This window comes from Desmodus rotundus, chromosome 5 (assembly GCF_022682495.2).
Source record: "Desmodus rotundus isolate HL8 chromosome 5, HLdesRot8A.1, whole genome shotgun sequence".
Lineage (NCBI taxonomy): Eukaryota > Metazoa > Chordata > Mammalia > Chiroptera > Phyllostomidae > Desmodus > Desmodus rotundus.
The window spans coordinates 36,455,421-36,468,988 of NC_071391.1; the positions used below are offsets into that span (position 1 = coordinate 36,455,421).

The window sequence follows — 13,568 nt, forward strand, 5'->3', positions numbered from 1 at the left end:
AGAGATGAGAGAGAATCATTGATAAATAGGCAACCTGGAACAGTCAAGGGGAGAAGGGGGTTGGCAAGGAGAGATCCTTGCATGGGGGTGTGAGGGGGTGGAAACGTAGCTTCTGAGACTCAGGGAAGGGGGGCAGCACTGAGGGGGAATCCGTAAGTGAAGGGCATCCTGCCTGAGGCACCCTGTTATTTGGGGGAAAGGAATCCGGACCGACGTAGGACAAGTGGAGAGAGGAGAAGGCACCAGGTAACCACAGCAGGAGTGGGCAGAGCAGTTCACCAGGGATGCTCAGCCGACTTGTGCTTTGTTGTTTTATTTCTCCCTGCAGCCTAAGTACAAGACAGTTTGCTCCGGCAGAAATACAACAGCCTGAGCAATTGTACTAAGCCCTCCACTTTCTTTTTCCTTTCACTTTTGTCCAAAAGGCAAGTATCTTGATGAACCTTAAGCTGCCTTTTTCATATTCAGCAAGTGCCAGGACTTTAATGGAAAACCTGAAATTAGCCAGAAATAATATTACTGCTGAGGCTTCCAAAAGGCGTGCTGAAAGGCCGCCTTCTGCTCCACCTCCATAGGCCCCAGTCAGGCAATGGCTGTTGGAATGTTGGCTGGAGACACCAGGCTTTCCGATGACCGTCTTTCCTCACGGCATCACCAGATCTGCTTGCGTGAGGAGGTGGCATAAGCAGATATGTTTCAGAGATGGGAACTGTGTTCTGCAACAAGCAGAGAAAGTGATTCCCAAGTTGAAGAGCTCTGTAGAAGAGTTTGGGGCTTGTCTCAAGCTCCCCAAACAGCAGAGGCCTGGAAAACCATAGCTGCAGCCGCTTGGAAGGTCTGGGGCACCTCCCTTCACTGGGAAGACAGTCGGTCATTGGCTCTGCCAGCCTCCCCTCTGTTGGCCAGACCACCTGGGTCAGAGTTGTTCACGTGAAGAGTCTCCAGGGCAGATGCCCCGTTTCTCTCTGATCTTCCTTTCTCATTCAGTGTGATTTTCTCTCTTTGAAGATACTGATGGGCAAGCCCCCAAGTCAACCCTTTAATGCAGCCTCCTCCTGGGCTGGGGGGAAGCAGGGAGGAGGACCATAGGAGCACAAGAGAATAAGGAACCATGAAGCAAGTTCACCTGAGAAAAAAGAAAAAGTGCCCTCGCACCCCAGGAGGAAGTTGATCTTCCCTCTCCACTGTCTGAATCTGTGCCCCTCTTGACCTGTCAGACACCCTCACACCACCACCATTTCCAAATTCACTGCATTTTCTCCAGTCTCCCAAAGTTCCGCTGGAGCCTGTACCCAGACATCTCAGGGCTTTGGACCAACAGAACTCCCATAAAGCCCCCAGCCTCACTCTCCTCTGCCCATCCCACACCCCAGGCCCAGGCCCGGACTCTTCCTTTGGCAGCTACCGCCAGCCCCAGCTTTGCTCATGGCCTTATGGCTGGTGCTTCCTCCAGGGGCTGACTTCTCAATGCCTCCCACTTGCCCGACATTGGCTCTGGTCCCAAAAGCAGTGGGAATGACTGGGCTACTAGCAGAGGCCCTGCTGCTGTGGGTCCAATCACCTGCTTGAGTCACACTGAGGGCTGCTGTACCCCTCGCGACATCACTCCCACTGACTCTTAAGGTCCTTGATACAGTATTGGAGCCATAGTTACTTTCCTAGCACCTGACCAAGAGCCTGGCACAAGAGCCTGGCCAATATGGGGGTACACGCAAGGAGAGGGTTAGATGGACAGATATATGGGTCAATGCCCTTCCTGCCCACTGGGGTCCTCCAGGTGACCCCTGCCTGGCTTGACTCCAGTGAGGCTCCATCACCATCTGGGCCTCACTACTCCCAGTTATTTCAAAAGAGAAGTCCCGTTTGGCTCTAGAAGTTCTAACTAGGAGCTTAGGAAGGTATTTATGCAAATCCTTGAGGGGTAACAGATATACTCTTGAAATATGAATTTGAAGCTTAGGTGTCTGAATTGAGGATAGGGATTTGGGGTCATCATAGGTGAACTCAGGCTTGTGGATGGGTCACTGCCAGCGAGTGACCCTGACTTCTTACATAAGAAAAATTAGCTGCCAGCTGGGTTTTGGGTATTTGCAAGTTGAAAGCATTACTGATACAGACCTCATGCCTGAACTGAAATGTGCACGATGGGTGAGAGCAGGCAGAGTTTTGCAGGTAGAGAGACAGCGTGATAGAGAGATTAGAATGACAGTAGAACAGTGAGTGGTTGGGGCATGGGGAGGAGAAATGTGAGGGATGGGAAGTCGTTGTCCAGACCTCCCCCCCAAGCCTTAGAAATTGTGTTACACAGTACAGACTGGATCCTGGAGGCAGTGTACAAGTGCGAAGTCACTAAGGGGTTTGAAGTGCAGGGGCTCACACAAGCAGGTGTGATTTAGGAAGGTCACTCTGGCTACTGAAAAGAGCATGCTTTGGAGATTAACCAGACTGAAGCATGGGAATAAATTAGATTTCACCAAAATCCAGCAAAGAGTTGGTCTCCAGCCCACAGTGGGAGCCAACGAGGATGGAATTTAATATATCCCATTACTGATGGGATACAGGAAGAAAATTTGGGGGGGGGTGAGAAAAGGAGGTGCAGGTATGAGATAATTTCAATTTTGGATAGTGTTGAACACTCTTCCAGAACTGAGCTGGTCTTAGGGAATGGATGCATTATATGGAAGTACAACTTCATTCCACTGTCTGACATACAACGGAACCATGCATGAGTTCTGGGAGGCAAAGAATTTGCCTTCTGGATGTTGATGAGCTGATCAAACCCATGAATTGAACCACCTGCTCCACAGTGATACACATGAAAAGGCAGGGATGATTCCTGTGGAATAACGGTGTGCCCACACCAGGTACCGGTGCAAGTAGCAGCCACCTTGAAAGAAAGGAAGGCATGCACATTTTTCCAGGACCAGTCAGTAGGCTTTATTCCACACCACAGTTGGGATCCTGAACTCCACCTGTGGAAGGTAGCAGCCTGCCAAGCTCTAGACACGGAGCTGTATCCAAGTCCAGACAGTTTCAGGAAGGGACTGCAAAAGCATGAGCAGGGCTGCGGCAGCCAACAAGGGACAGGGAAGCCCAGGCACAAGCAACAGTAGAGAGCTGCAGGCGAGGGGAGGAGGCAGACGCGGGGGCTGGAAGAAACGTGGAGCTGTCAAGAGCAAGATCACCTACAGAAGCTGTGCCATGTGGTAGATGGACACCACCACCGCCGAACCGGAGCCCAGGACTGACTGAGAAATAAATGCTCCAGCCCCATCCTTTCTTCTCCGGTCCTTGGCACCTGTCAGTGCCACTCATTGGCTGAACCCACCTGGAGGCCAGAGAGCATTGGACCCAAATGTGTCATCCACAAAGGTCAGCTTGCTGTGGCAGAGAGCGGTGTAAAGAGAGGGGAGTTGGTCTGCAGGGGCAAAAGATGTGTATTCAGCGCAGGAACCTCCCTCTTAGGTGGAATGGGGGGGCACCTCCAAAGGGCAGGCTATGAGTCAGAATTAGAAACTCAATTTAAATGACACTAGAAAGTTCTAGCCAAGGACAATTTTTTAAAAAATATTTTGTGAATGTATTGGCTTAAACTGCAATGGAAAAAAATAACAAGCCTGGGGGTGGGGGCACTGGCAACTGGGTGTGGAAACATTGTATGTTCTTTGAAAATAAGGACAAAGCTGTGTGGAATGCTTGGAGCAGCAAAGACCCAAATCTTGAGCCAAGAACCTGTGTTTTAACAATTTCCAAACACATGTTAGTACTCTGCAGTTTCTAGTTGTGAGACTCTTCTGAAGATTTTTGATCGTTGGAGCCTCGTTCAAATAGGAAGACTTAAAATATATTACATATGAGAGTGAAATGGTTTCCCTTCCAGTTCAGTGAAGTGGGAGTTTGTTCCTGGGGGTAAACAAAGAGGGTGAGTTGTCTCAAGGTGTGGCTAACAAGAAAGTCTGTTAGGATGGATGATTTGGAAACTGACCATCTTTAAAGAATTCTTCTGCCCATGGGTGAAGTGAGAAAGTGGGAATTTTGTTCTTGGGTGGGGAAGATTTGAAGAATCCTCATTCCATCCCAGTGAGTAAGAGCTGTGGGTTGCAGAAAAGCCACAGTGGAGACGATGCACAATTAAAGTAATATTAGCATTGCAAGGGGAGAGAACTGATTTGTTTTATTCAAAATACCCAGAATATGTATTTATTAATGATAGAAATGTGAAAGAAATATTAGAAATGAGAAAATCATAGTGTAAAATCAGAGAATATAAGTTGGGTCGCATTAATATAATTCTAACATAATTCACTGCACGGTTTGGGACTTTTTATTGATTTTGAGGGCCTAGTTACTTAACATTTGCTGTGTGCCACTTTGTATTCATTTGATCATTTAATCCTTACAACCACCCTCACAGGTAGGCATCTCCCACAGATGTGGAATCTGAGGCTGAGAGGTTAACTGACTTATTCATGGTCCCACAGCTGGTTAAGTGGCAGTCAGGTCATACATCGTCTCATAGAAAAACTAGTGTTCTGCTTCTCTGTCCTTATGGAAGAGTTTTGTTAAAATAATATTTTTTCATTTTAGAAGTGACCGGGTCCTTGGGCTCTACAGTTACCATGGAATAGGATGTCAGACATGCAGATATGGAGTACTCATTGACAAAAACAACCAGAATATGCTTGTACTGAAATGTCAGTGGTATTTGCTGAAAATTGCTAAAGAATTGCAATTTTGCACACTTCTATCATCTACTTTTGTCTTACTGGGTAAAAATTCTGGGATGTTTTCTTCCGAGAGGTGCCCTGAGTTTGTCAGATCACCCATAGGCCTTGTTTATAAACACATGTGCCTGGTCCGCACCCCAGACCTCTGCTATTAAAAGGCCATTGGGTGGGGCCCAGGCCTGTGTGTATAGAGCTCCTCAGATGACCCCGCTGCATACTGCTGGCTTAGGGGAAGGAAAAGAAAACCTCGATCATAATTAGAATCACTGGGGAGAGAATTTTCAAAATTCTGATCCCCAGTCTTCTCCTTAAATCTTAACTCATCGGAGACTCTGGGGTTGGGTCCTGGGAACCTCTGTGTTCAAAGTTACCTAGTTAATTTTGATCATAGGCCAGACATGGAAGGCTCTAGTTTGGAGGTTAGCAGAAATGAACTCTGCAGGTTGCTTTGCCCAGGGATACGCATCATCCAGGGAGAAACAGGACTTAATTGATTTATGACCTGATTCTTTGAAAACTCTAGCAAGACTCCAAAGAATGTGAGCTCCCCCGAGAACTCATCTAATTTAAATAAGCATGTTTGACAATTTCTTCCTGATTACTTTTTAACATTAATTATTTATATTTCAGGTAAGGCTCTGCCCCACCCCACCCCCCAATATTCTTTCTCTGGTAGCAACTTTTACTTGCTGAATTACCTGGCTATATATAAAAGGAAAGCCAACTGAGATATTAGAAAGTATTTCCTATACACATTACTGTATGACATTTTTCCCTTAAATTCAGTTCATTTAGGAAAAAAATGTAAGAGATCAGGTCATTTCAAGTTCAAAATCTACTCAAACTTAATAGGAATTGGAGGCACTTTTAATTTTTGACAAGTCATTCCACAGCCTATAGTGCATTATGAGCATGCAAAGGCCCAACTGCCCCCCAAACCTCATTCCTTAGTCATTTCAGCTTTTAGCACCAACAACTTTCCTTCCTCGCTGCTCCTCACACTTCTCAGCCTTCACACGTCCTCTGTGGCTGGAACACTTCCCTATCCCATCACTTCTCCCAATCAGACAAAACCACAACTCAAGTGTCATGTTGGTATGAGCTCTTCCCTGAAACACTAACCAGTAAATCAGTCCTCTCTGCTTTTGGTATTTCGGTTTTTAAAAATGTTTTATTAAAATTGTATTTCCTTACCTACATTAAGTCATAAAATCCTAGCAGGTAGCCAGTTTCATATTCAGTTCTGGACCACTGAGAAGCTTAGTGTGGTGAGTGATACAAACAAACAGATCACTGCAGTATAAAACATAGTGCCTGACCCATAACAGGTGCTATTTGCTGAATGGATGAATGCTGGATTTTAGAAATGAAAGAGCCAAATAAAGACATTTTAGCACATTTCAGAGAACTACTTTGAATAGTCCAGAAACAACTGTGTTCCTAAGTGAAAAGCAGTACAGTGTGGTGGACAAGCGTAGCTTTGGAGCTAGGCTGAGTTCGAATCTTGATTCTGCCACTGTAACATGGGGTAAGTTATATCATTTGCCAGTTACCAACCTATTAAACTTGGGTAATAGAAGTGCCCTCCTCAAAGGACTGCTGTAAGGCCTGAATGAGTGAATGCACATAAAATGCTTAGGTGGTGCCTGGCATGTAAGTGCTAAACAAAACGTTTGTTAATGTTATTTCTACAGTGTACAAAGTACAAGACTGGTTTTCCTCGCAAGAAACCCACAACCATGTGGGGAGAAGTAGCAGAAATCTGTGAAAGATGTAACATACAGCAGAAAATTAGGTATTAAATGTCAAACAATTAAATATTGATGAAATAAATACACAATCTCCTGGGACAACTATTTTAAATAAAAGTACATTCATCTGCATGTTTAAGTTCATGTGTTGTTCAAAAATAAAGCTAAAAAAGCTGCTCTAGCCCTAGCTGGTGTGGCTCAGTTGGTTGGAGCATGACCCGAAAGGTCGTAGGTTCGATTCCCAGTCAGGGCACATACCAAGCTTGTGGTTTTGATCCCTATCAGGGCCCATAGGAGAAGGCACCCAATTGATGTTTCTCACTCACATCGAAGTTTCTCTCCCTCCCCACTTCCCCTCTAAAAGCAATGAAAAAAATGTCCTCACATGAGGACAAAAAATAAAAAACAAAAAAAGCAACTTTAATACTAGGTTGAGTTATATGGAATTATCTGTATAGGTCAAAGACTATCAAATACTAGCATTTTTATTTAATTCAAACCTAACATTTTCTAATCACACCTTGCTCACAAAAACTGAAGGTAAGCTCTCCAAAGATTTATGAGAAGAAAGGGGGAGGAGGGGAAGGGAGGAGAGGGAAGGGAAGGGGAGGGAAGGGAGGGGGAGGGGAATCTCCATCCCTCTCTTCTCTTCTATAAAATTACAGGTATTGTCTGTGATCTATGACAAAAAAGAGGAGAAAACACTTATAGATTTATTCATTTGAGTTCAAGCCTACAGTAAACATACTAAACTCATACTTACCACTTTATGTTTTTCTAAATAATTTATTTGAGAGCCATCAACTTGCAAAGGAGCACGTCAAACTTAACTAATGTTACTCAAATTTTTCTTTAATTAAGAAAAACCAAAGAAATTAGTTAACAATTTTGCACAACTATGCTCAATTGACAAAGATGATTTGTTTAAGAATCTTAAGGATAGCAGAGATGTATTTTTTTTTAAAAAGACAAATTCATTCTAAGACTAGAAAATACTTGAAGATAAAAATATTAATTCAATAAGAAAATATTTCATATTTCTTTTATCAGACTATTAATTTAATCAACCCATTTCTATATCAAATTATGCAGCACACATTTCTGTCTCTAGTCTCCCATGAAAAAAGTTAAGAGTTTTTCTCAAAATAGAGCAAGTCAGTGCTACTGGTTTTAAGTCAGGGCTTGGAGTCAGCCCAGAAGAGCAAGCTGGCCATTTACACTCACCTGAACCTCAGCCTGATGTCTTCTCCTTTTATATAGTCAATCTCTATTCCTAATGAATGATCCTTATACTTACTCAGTAAATAAAATGCTATTAAGTGTATCTAAAAATTAAAGTGATATTCAATGTGGAGGAGAGTAGCTGGAGCCTAATGACACCCTGGCAATCTCATCTCAGCAAATACATAAAAATAATACTTTAACAAAAAGTATTCATACTGTCTGTTTCCCCTAAAATTCTATGTAAGAAATTTAGGATTAAATGAAATTAGGATACAAGAAGTAATGAGTGCACCTGAAAAGAGGTAAAAACTGTAAGTGAGGACTGCTTCCTATAATCCTAACCACATTATCTCATTGGTAATTTTCAGGATAGTTATTGTAAAAATACAACAAGTACTATAATGAAAATATAGGGATTCATTTATTACTTTTGGTTTACAAACAAAGGCACCCAATAATGCTACTATTTACTTCTTATAGAATCAATTTACATTTAAAACAAAAAGCAAAAAATGCCCTGAACTAGTTCCTATAGACAAACACAAAAAAAGGAGTGGGGGAGGGAGGAGAAATAAGATTTTTCCCTCCATGCTTCCAAGCTTTATTATACAGATTCAGAAAGTGTTCATTTAAGCCATCCTTAAGTCAAAGAATGCATTGCCATGCTTCTTTGTGCTGAGTTTAAGGACATATTAATGTTGCCAAGTCAAATTTAAATACAGTCACAACTGACAAATGCATGTGACAGAATTATAAGACTCAAAGTGAATGGGGGAAAAAAACAAATGTTTTACAACACAGCTTTATCAAATAAGTTATATGAAATGTTGAATTTATGTAATTTAATAGGCTCTCTTGTTAAAAATTGAGTATGTGTAGAAATTATAATCAAATTGAACTAAAAACCATTTCTGGCAAATGACAATCATAAATGATTCCCAAAATCTTTTAAAATTTGAGTTAAGCTTAAAGTCTAGTTAGTGGGGATTAACAATCTATGTGTGCTTTATACTAATTTTAGAACTTCAACTTCTGGAATGGCACGTTAATTATTCATTAGCTTTCTTTGGAAACTAATTCTATTAAACACACACACAAAATTAATGCAGTGGCCTCAGCACCCTCCCAGATAGCATTTAAGTTAGATTGCAAGAACCAGGATACAGTTCAAAAGACATACACCCCAAATGTATTATTTCACATGCCTGTCGAAGTTGCACCTGATTTTTTTCAAGATATAAAGACAATTCATCTGATTCTCAGTATATTTGGCAGGATTATAAAAATCATACAACTGTGAGCATGTATTCAACACATTATGGAAACGTATTTGGGGAGAGGGAGCACTCAATGTACAGAGCATCCATATGTGGGCCACTTTAAATCAAAGGCATCATCATTTATTCTGTCTTTAGACACTGTCACGGTCTCTCACACCTTATACAAAGTATGGTCCTAGACCAGAGACTTCAGTGCCATTCCAAAGAATTTGTATGTGTGTGTGTGTACACATATATACATACTTCTTTTAAAATAATGCTTAGAAGTTTTACTACAGAAAAGCTGGCTTCAACATGGAAGCATTTTTTAAGAATATACACTTGCATGGAAGAAGGTGATTTCCTTTACGCTTAGTTTTTTCACAATAACAAAATAAATTTCTTATATGCTGCATTTAAATTGACAAAGAAAATTAAGATGTAAAGTTCTATATAACTTTTTGTATTGTGAGCTGACCTCATTAAACACATTCAAGATATACTGTTGATGATTTAAATATAGAACTTGATCAGCTAAATTAAAACATGTTATACTGATCAATCTGTTAAACCAACTATATGTTAAGATAGTAAGGAGAGTTAACTACTATTAAGGTTTAAAGGGAATCATAATGTATCATTAAAATATACATTAATTTTCTTGCTATTACTTGTTTCTATAATGCATCTCTTTTAAAGCTAAAACCACATGCAGAAAAAATAAATGATTATCTTCAAACTAATTCAACAGCTTGCTACTTTATGTGGTATGTAAATAAAATCCTTTATTTAATTTTATACATATTATTTTATGCATTTTATTTTTCTTGAATGAATTCAGCTCTCCAGGTCAAAAGTTAGTATGTGTTTACACACGTGAGAACATTTTCTTAATGCTATATCTATCTGCAAATATAGTCTTCCGTAATAATGCACTTTCAGTTTTCATTGGAAAGACAGCATAAGCCTTTTTAAAGTCTTATTAATTAATAAAATTTATAAAGGGAGGAGAGTACAAGTATGGTGAATCCCTCCCCAACACTCAAGAAATCCTCCAGCTTCAAAACACGAATGGCATCTCACACAGGACTGATTTCTATTTGGTTAAAACGTTGACAAGAAAAATGTATTCTTACTTTTGGATGCTAATAGTCTTATTTAATTCATTTTCATTTTCCTTCAAAAACCACATAGCATATCTTGTTACGGATTTTCAAACCCATTTAGATCCAGCAGGATCTTTAGAATAATATATAGCCTTCTGATTATGAAAGCAACTGATTGCTTATAGAAAAATGATATGCATCAGACCTTTAATCACAGAAAGAAAAATGATAACATGTCTTTCATGTCTGAGACCACTCAGTAACTTACAGGATGATGTGAAAATAACTTGGCTATAATTTTAACAAAATTTCAACTGATGAAAAAAAAAATTAAACACTGAAGAATCAAATACCTACCAACTTAGCTAGTATTCCTCTCCAAATAAATGCTTTCCATTGCACTAATTATTAAAATTAGAAATTCACTATATGTTAAGGCATATTTTAATTAATGTGTTCCAGAATTGCACAGTTATACTGGTCAGTGTTCCCACATCCCCACTCCTACCCTCACCCCACCCCTTTTCCCAAGGGATCAAAATATTAGGTCATGGTTTTTGGTGGCTATTGCAGATCTGAGCTGGCATACCACAGTGTGTTCACTAGATTTTTATGAGCATAAACATTAAAATGTTACATAAAATGTACTATAATTTACTCCACATTCTAAGATGGTTTAATGTCTTGACAAAAGGTGAGATGACTTGAGTACATTTTACATTTTGTGCATTTAGACCACCATATATGCATAGATGTTCTAATGCTAAATTCTTTTCTTCAGTATCTCATAGTGCTGGATGCTCGGAAGTACGACAGAAACTTGTAACACAGACTAACCACAAAGTACCAGATGTTTCTTGCCATCTGTGATCTTGCAATAAAAATGCGCCAGATTAGGATCACAAGGATAGTATTGAAACCATAACGTATGTTCCTCAACCTGAAAGCAAATCGAGAGATGTATTAGGCAATGTTTCCTAGAATAAAATATTGTTAAATGGCACATAATTAATGCTCCACTTGTAACATAAAGTTCAAATCCAAATTAATTTGAAATTTATTTTAAAACTATAAATCTTTAAGTTATAAAGTTAGCAAAAGTCATACCTGACTGCTCATACTCTGGACTGCAGTCCATTAAACAATGTATTTCCCCTATTAACAATGAATTACACAGAGCTTTTTTTTTTTTTTTTTTTTAAAGAAACATCGACTTACTGCCCCACTTGTTTATGCATTTATTGGTTGATTCTTGTATGTGCCCTGACCAGGGATCGAACCTGCAAACTTGAGGCAACAGGACAATGCTCTAACCAACTGAGCTAGTTGGCCAGGGCTCACACAGACCTTTTTTATAACAGTATATTTGAGATGCAAATTTGTTCATTCAGCAGGTACTGAACATCCATTCATGTGCCCAGTACTGTGCTAGGCAGAGAGCACACTGTAGGTAAAACACAAATGTCCCTTACATATTTGGAGTTTTTTCCTTCCTAAAAAGGTTTGTTCATTATGTACATCATCCTACAGACAAAATAAACATTTTCTGTGACATCTTTAGCTGCGTACAAACTGTCAAACAAGTGAACTTACTCCTCCTATTATAGCTGATAGTTACATGATCAAAGACCAACTGGACAAGAACACATTCATGAATGAAGCATGGCACTAGCTCTATATAGGACAACATCTCCATTCTCTAAGTAACATGTGCTTTATTTATCTCACTCGTGTTTCAAAACACTTTATGATTTTTAAAGTGTTAGAAAAGAATGCAAACCTTCAGATATGCAGTAATGTTACACACAGTCCATTAACTTCAATAGGCACTGTAAGATAGGACTACAATATATGAACAATTGGTACAGACAAAAGAGTTTTGAATTACATGTCAAAGGTCACTGTTCTGGTTTGTTATGCCACTTAATACAATATGACCTAGGCAAACACAACTTCCCTAAACCTCAGTTCCTCCTCACCTATATACCTAACTGTCCTACAAAACCTCATAGAGTTGGAGGCACAAGAAGATTAATGTGAAAGTCTTGAAAACTGCCATAAAAACTGTATTAACTAAACTACAAATAAAATAGATTAGCATTAAAATTTTAACGGCATTTCTGAATGATGGATTAACAGTGATTTTGCCTCTTCTATTTTCTGTGTGGGTTTTTTAAAAACAATTTACATGTTTTACTTTTATAAGATACTAAGAGGAATAATTATAACTCTTATAAACAAAGAAAAACTCTGTATCGAATGATGTATTATTATATCTCTTTTCCTTTCAAAGATATATTGGATAGGGTAAAAAAGACTTTAAATAAATGAACTACTTTTAGTTTAAAAAATATTTTTATTTTCTCCTAATGTGTTTACTTCTTCAGGAGCAATATAACAGAAGATAATGGTGATTTTTAAAACTGAATTATACCTGCACATTGTGCTAAGAAGAGTAAGTTGATGAAGATATCAAGTTACAACAATATTACGCTAAATCAATACTACCAAAGTTCTAGTCCAAAGGGAAGCACTTTTCCCAAATGCAATAGATTATTAGCAGTATCTTTCATTCACTAGAGCAGCTTACAAAAAAACTCTACTATTTCATAGGGAAGAAAAGAGGAAATCAAATCCATGTAAAACTTACTTGTTCAGATGTTTTCTAGCTGCAGGGAGGCCAGACATTTCTTCATTCAAAACATATTTCTTAGTTCCCATGCAGTAGTTCTCTATGTACTCTGCCCAATGTAACTGCCGTACATCAATATTAAAGGTCTACATAAACAAAAAAATTATTGGTTACTTTCTTAAATTTTTAACACTAGTCAAAAATTCATGTTTTTACTAAAGGCTAATTCCAAAGGACATGATTACAAAATGTTTACCATATTAACTTTTAAAATCTTACCGCTATTCACAAAAAAGTTACTCCTATTCCACACCTTCCATTAAACACAGAAACATCTGAGAAGATAATCTGAAAACTCATGTTAGCACTTAAAGAGTACATGAAGTGTGAGGGAAAAGAAGCCTGCACCATCCAAGAAAAAACAAAATACAAAAGATAAAGTCCCATTATCCAAATAGATCTGTGTTCCTGATTACTTTATACATGTATTAATGCACTTATTTCTGATTTGTCTGCAGTATCTCCTCTCTTCTTGAACATCGTGTGTACCTGATAGATTAATTTTCCTAGAGAATAGTACTGACATCAAGAGAAAGAATGTTACAAAGCTGGTTTAGAAGTTTAGACAACAGTAATTAGGCCATCTGCTGAAAAGGAGAGAAATATCTATAAATAAAAAGCCTTAAAAAATGCTATTTCGTGACAAAATAAGAGGGTCATGCACTACTCAGTGTTCCTTCATACATTTGGATAAAGATTACTCACTATATACCATCACTCACTTAAACACAGTAAGTTCTAGACAACCCCCCACCAAAAAGCTGCCATAAATCAATCATTAAAGTAGTATCTCACCTTAAAATGGAGAC

The 13,568-nt window shown here is 39.2% G+C and overlaps 1 protein-coding gene across 3 annotated transcripts in view; it reads right to left on the minus strand.

Annotated features, from left to right (window-relative positions):
* Nucleotides 1-7,660: 7,660 nt before the first annotated feature.
* Nucleotides 7,661-13,568, minus strand: part of FAR1 (fatty acyl-CoA reductase 1) — a 56,486-nt gene continuing 50,578 nt past the window's right edge. For all 3 annotated transcript variants that reach the window (XM_045194214.3, XM_045194213.3, XM_024558945.4), the window contains exons 11-12: nucleotides 12,718-12,845; nucleotides 7,661-11,007 (exon numbers count right to left, since the gene is read on the minus strand). In XM_045194214.3, the coding sequence (XP_045050149.1) occupies nucleotides 10,845-11,007; nucleotides 12,718-12,845 (291 nt within the window). In that variant the 3' untranslated portion in view covers nucleotides 7,661-10,844. The remainder of the gene's footprint in view (nucleotides 11,008-12,717; nucleotides 12,846-13,568) is intronic.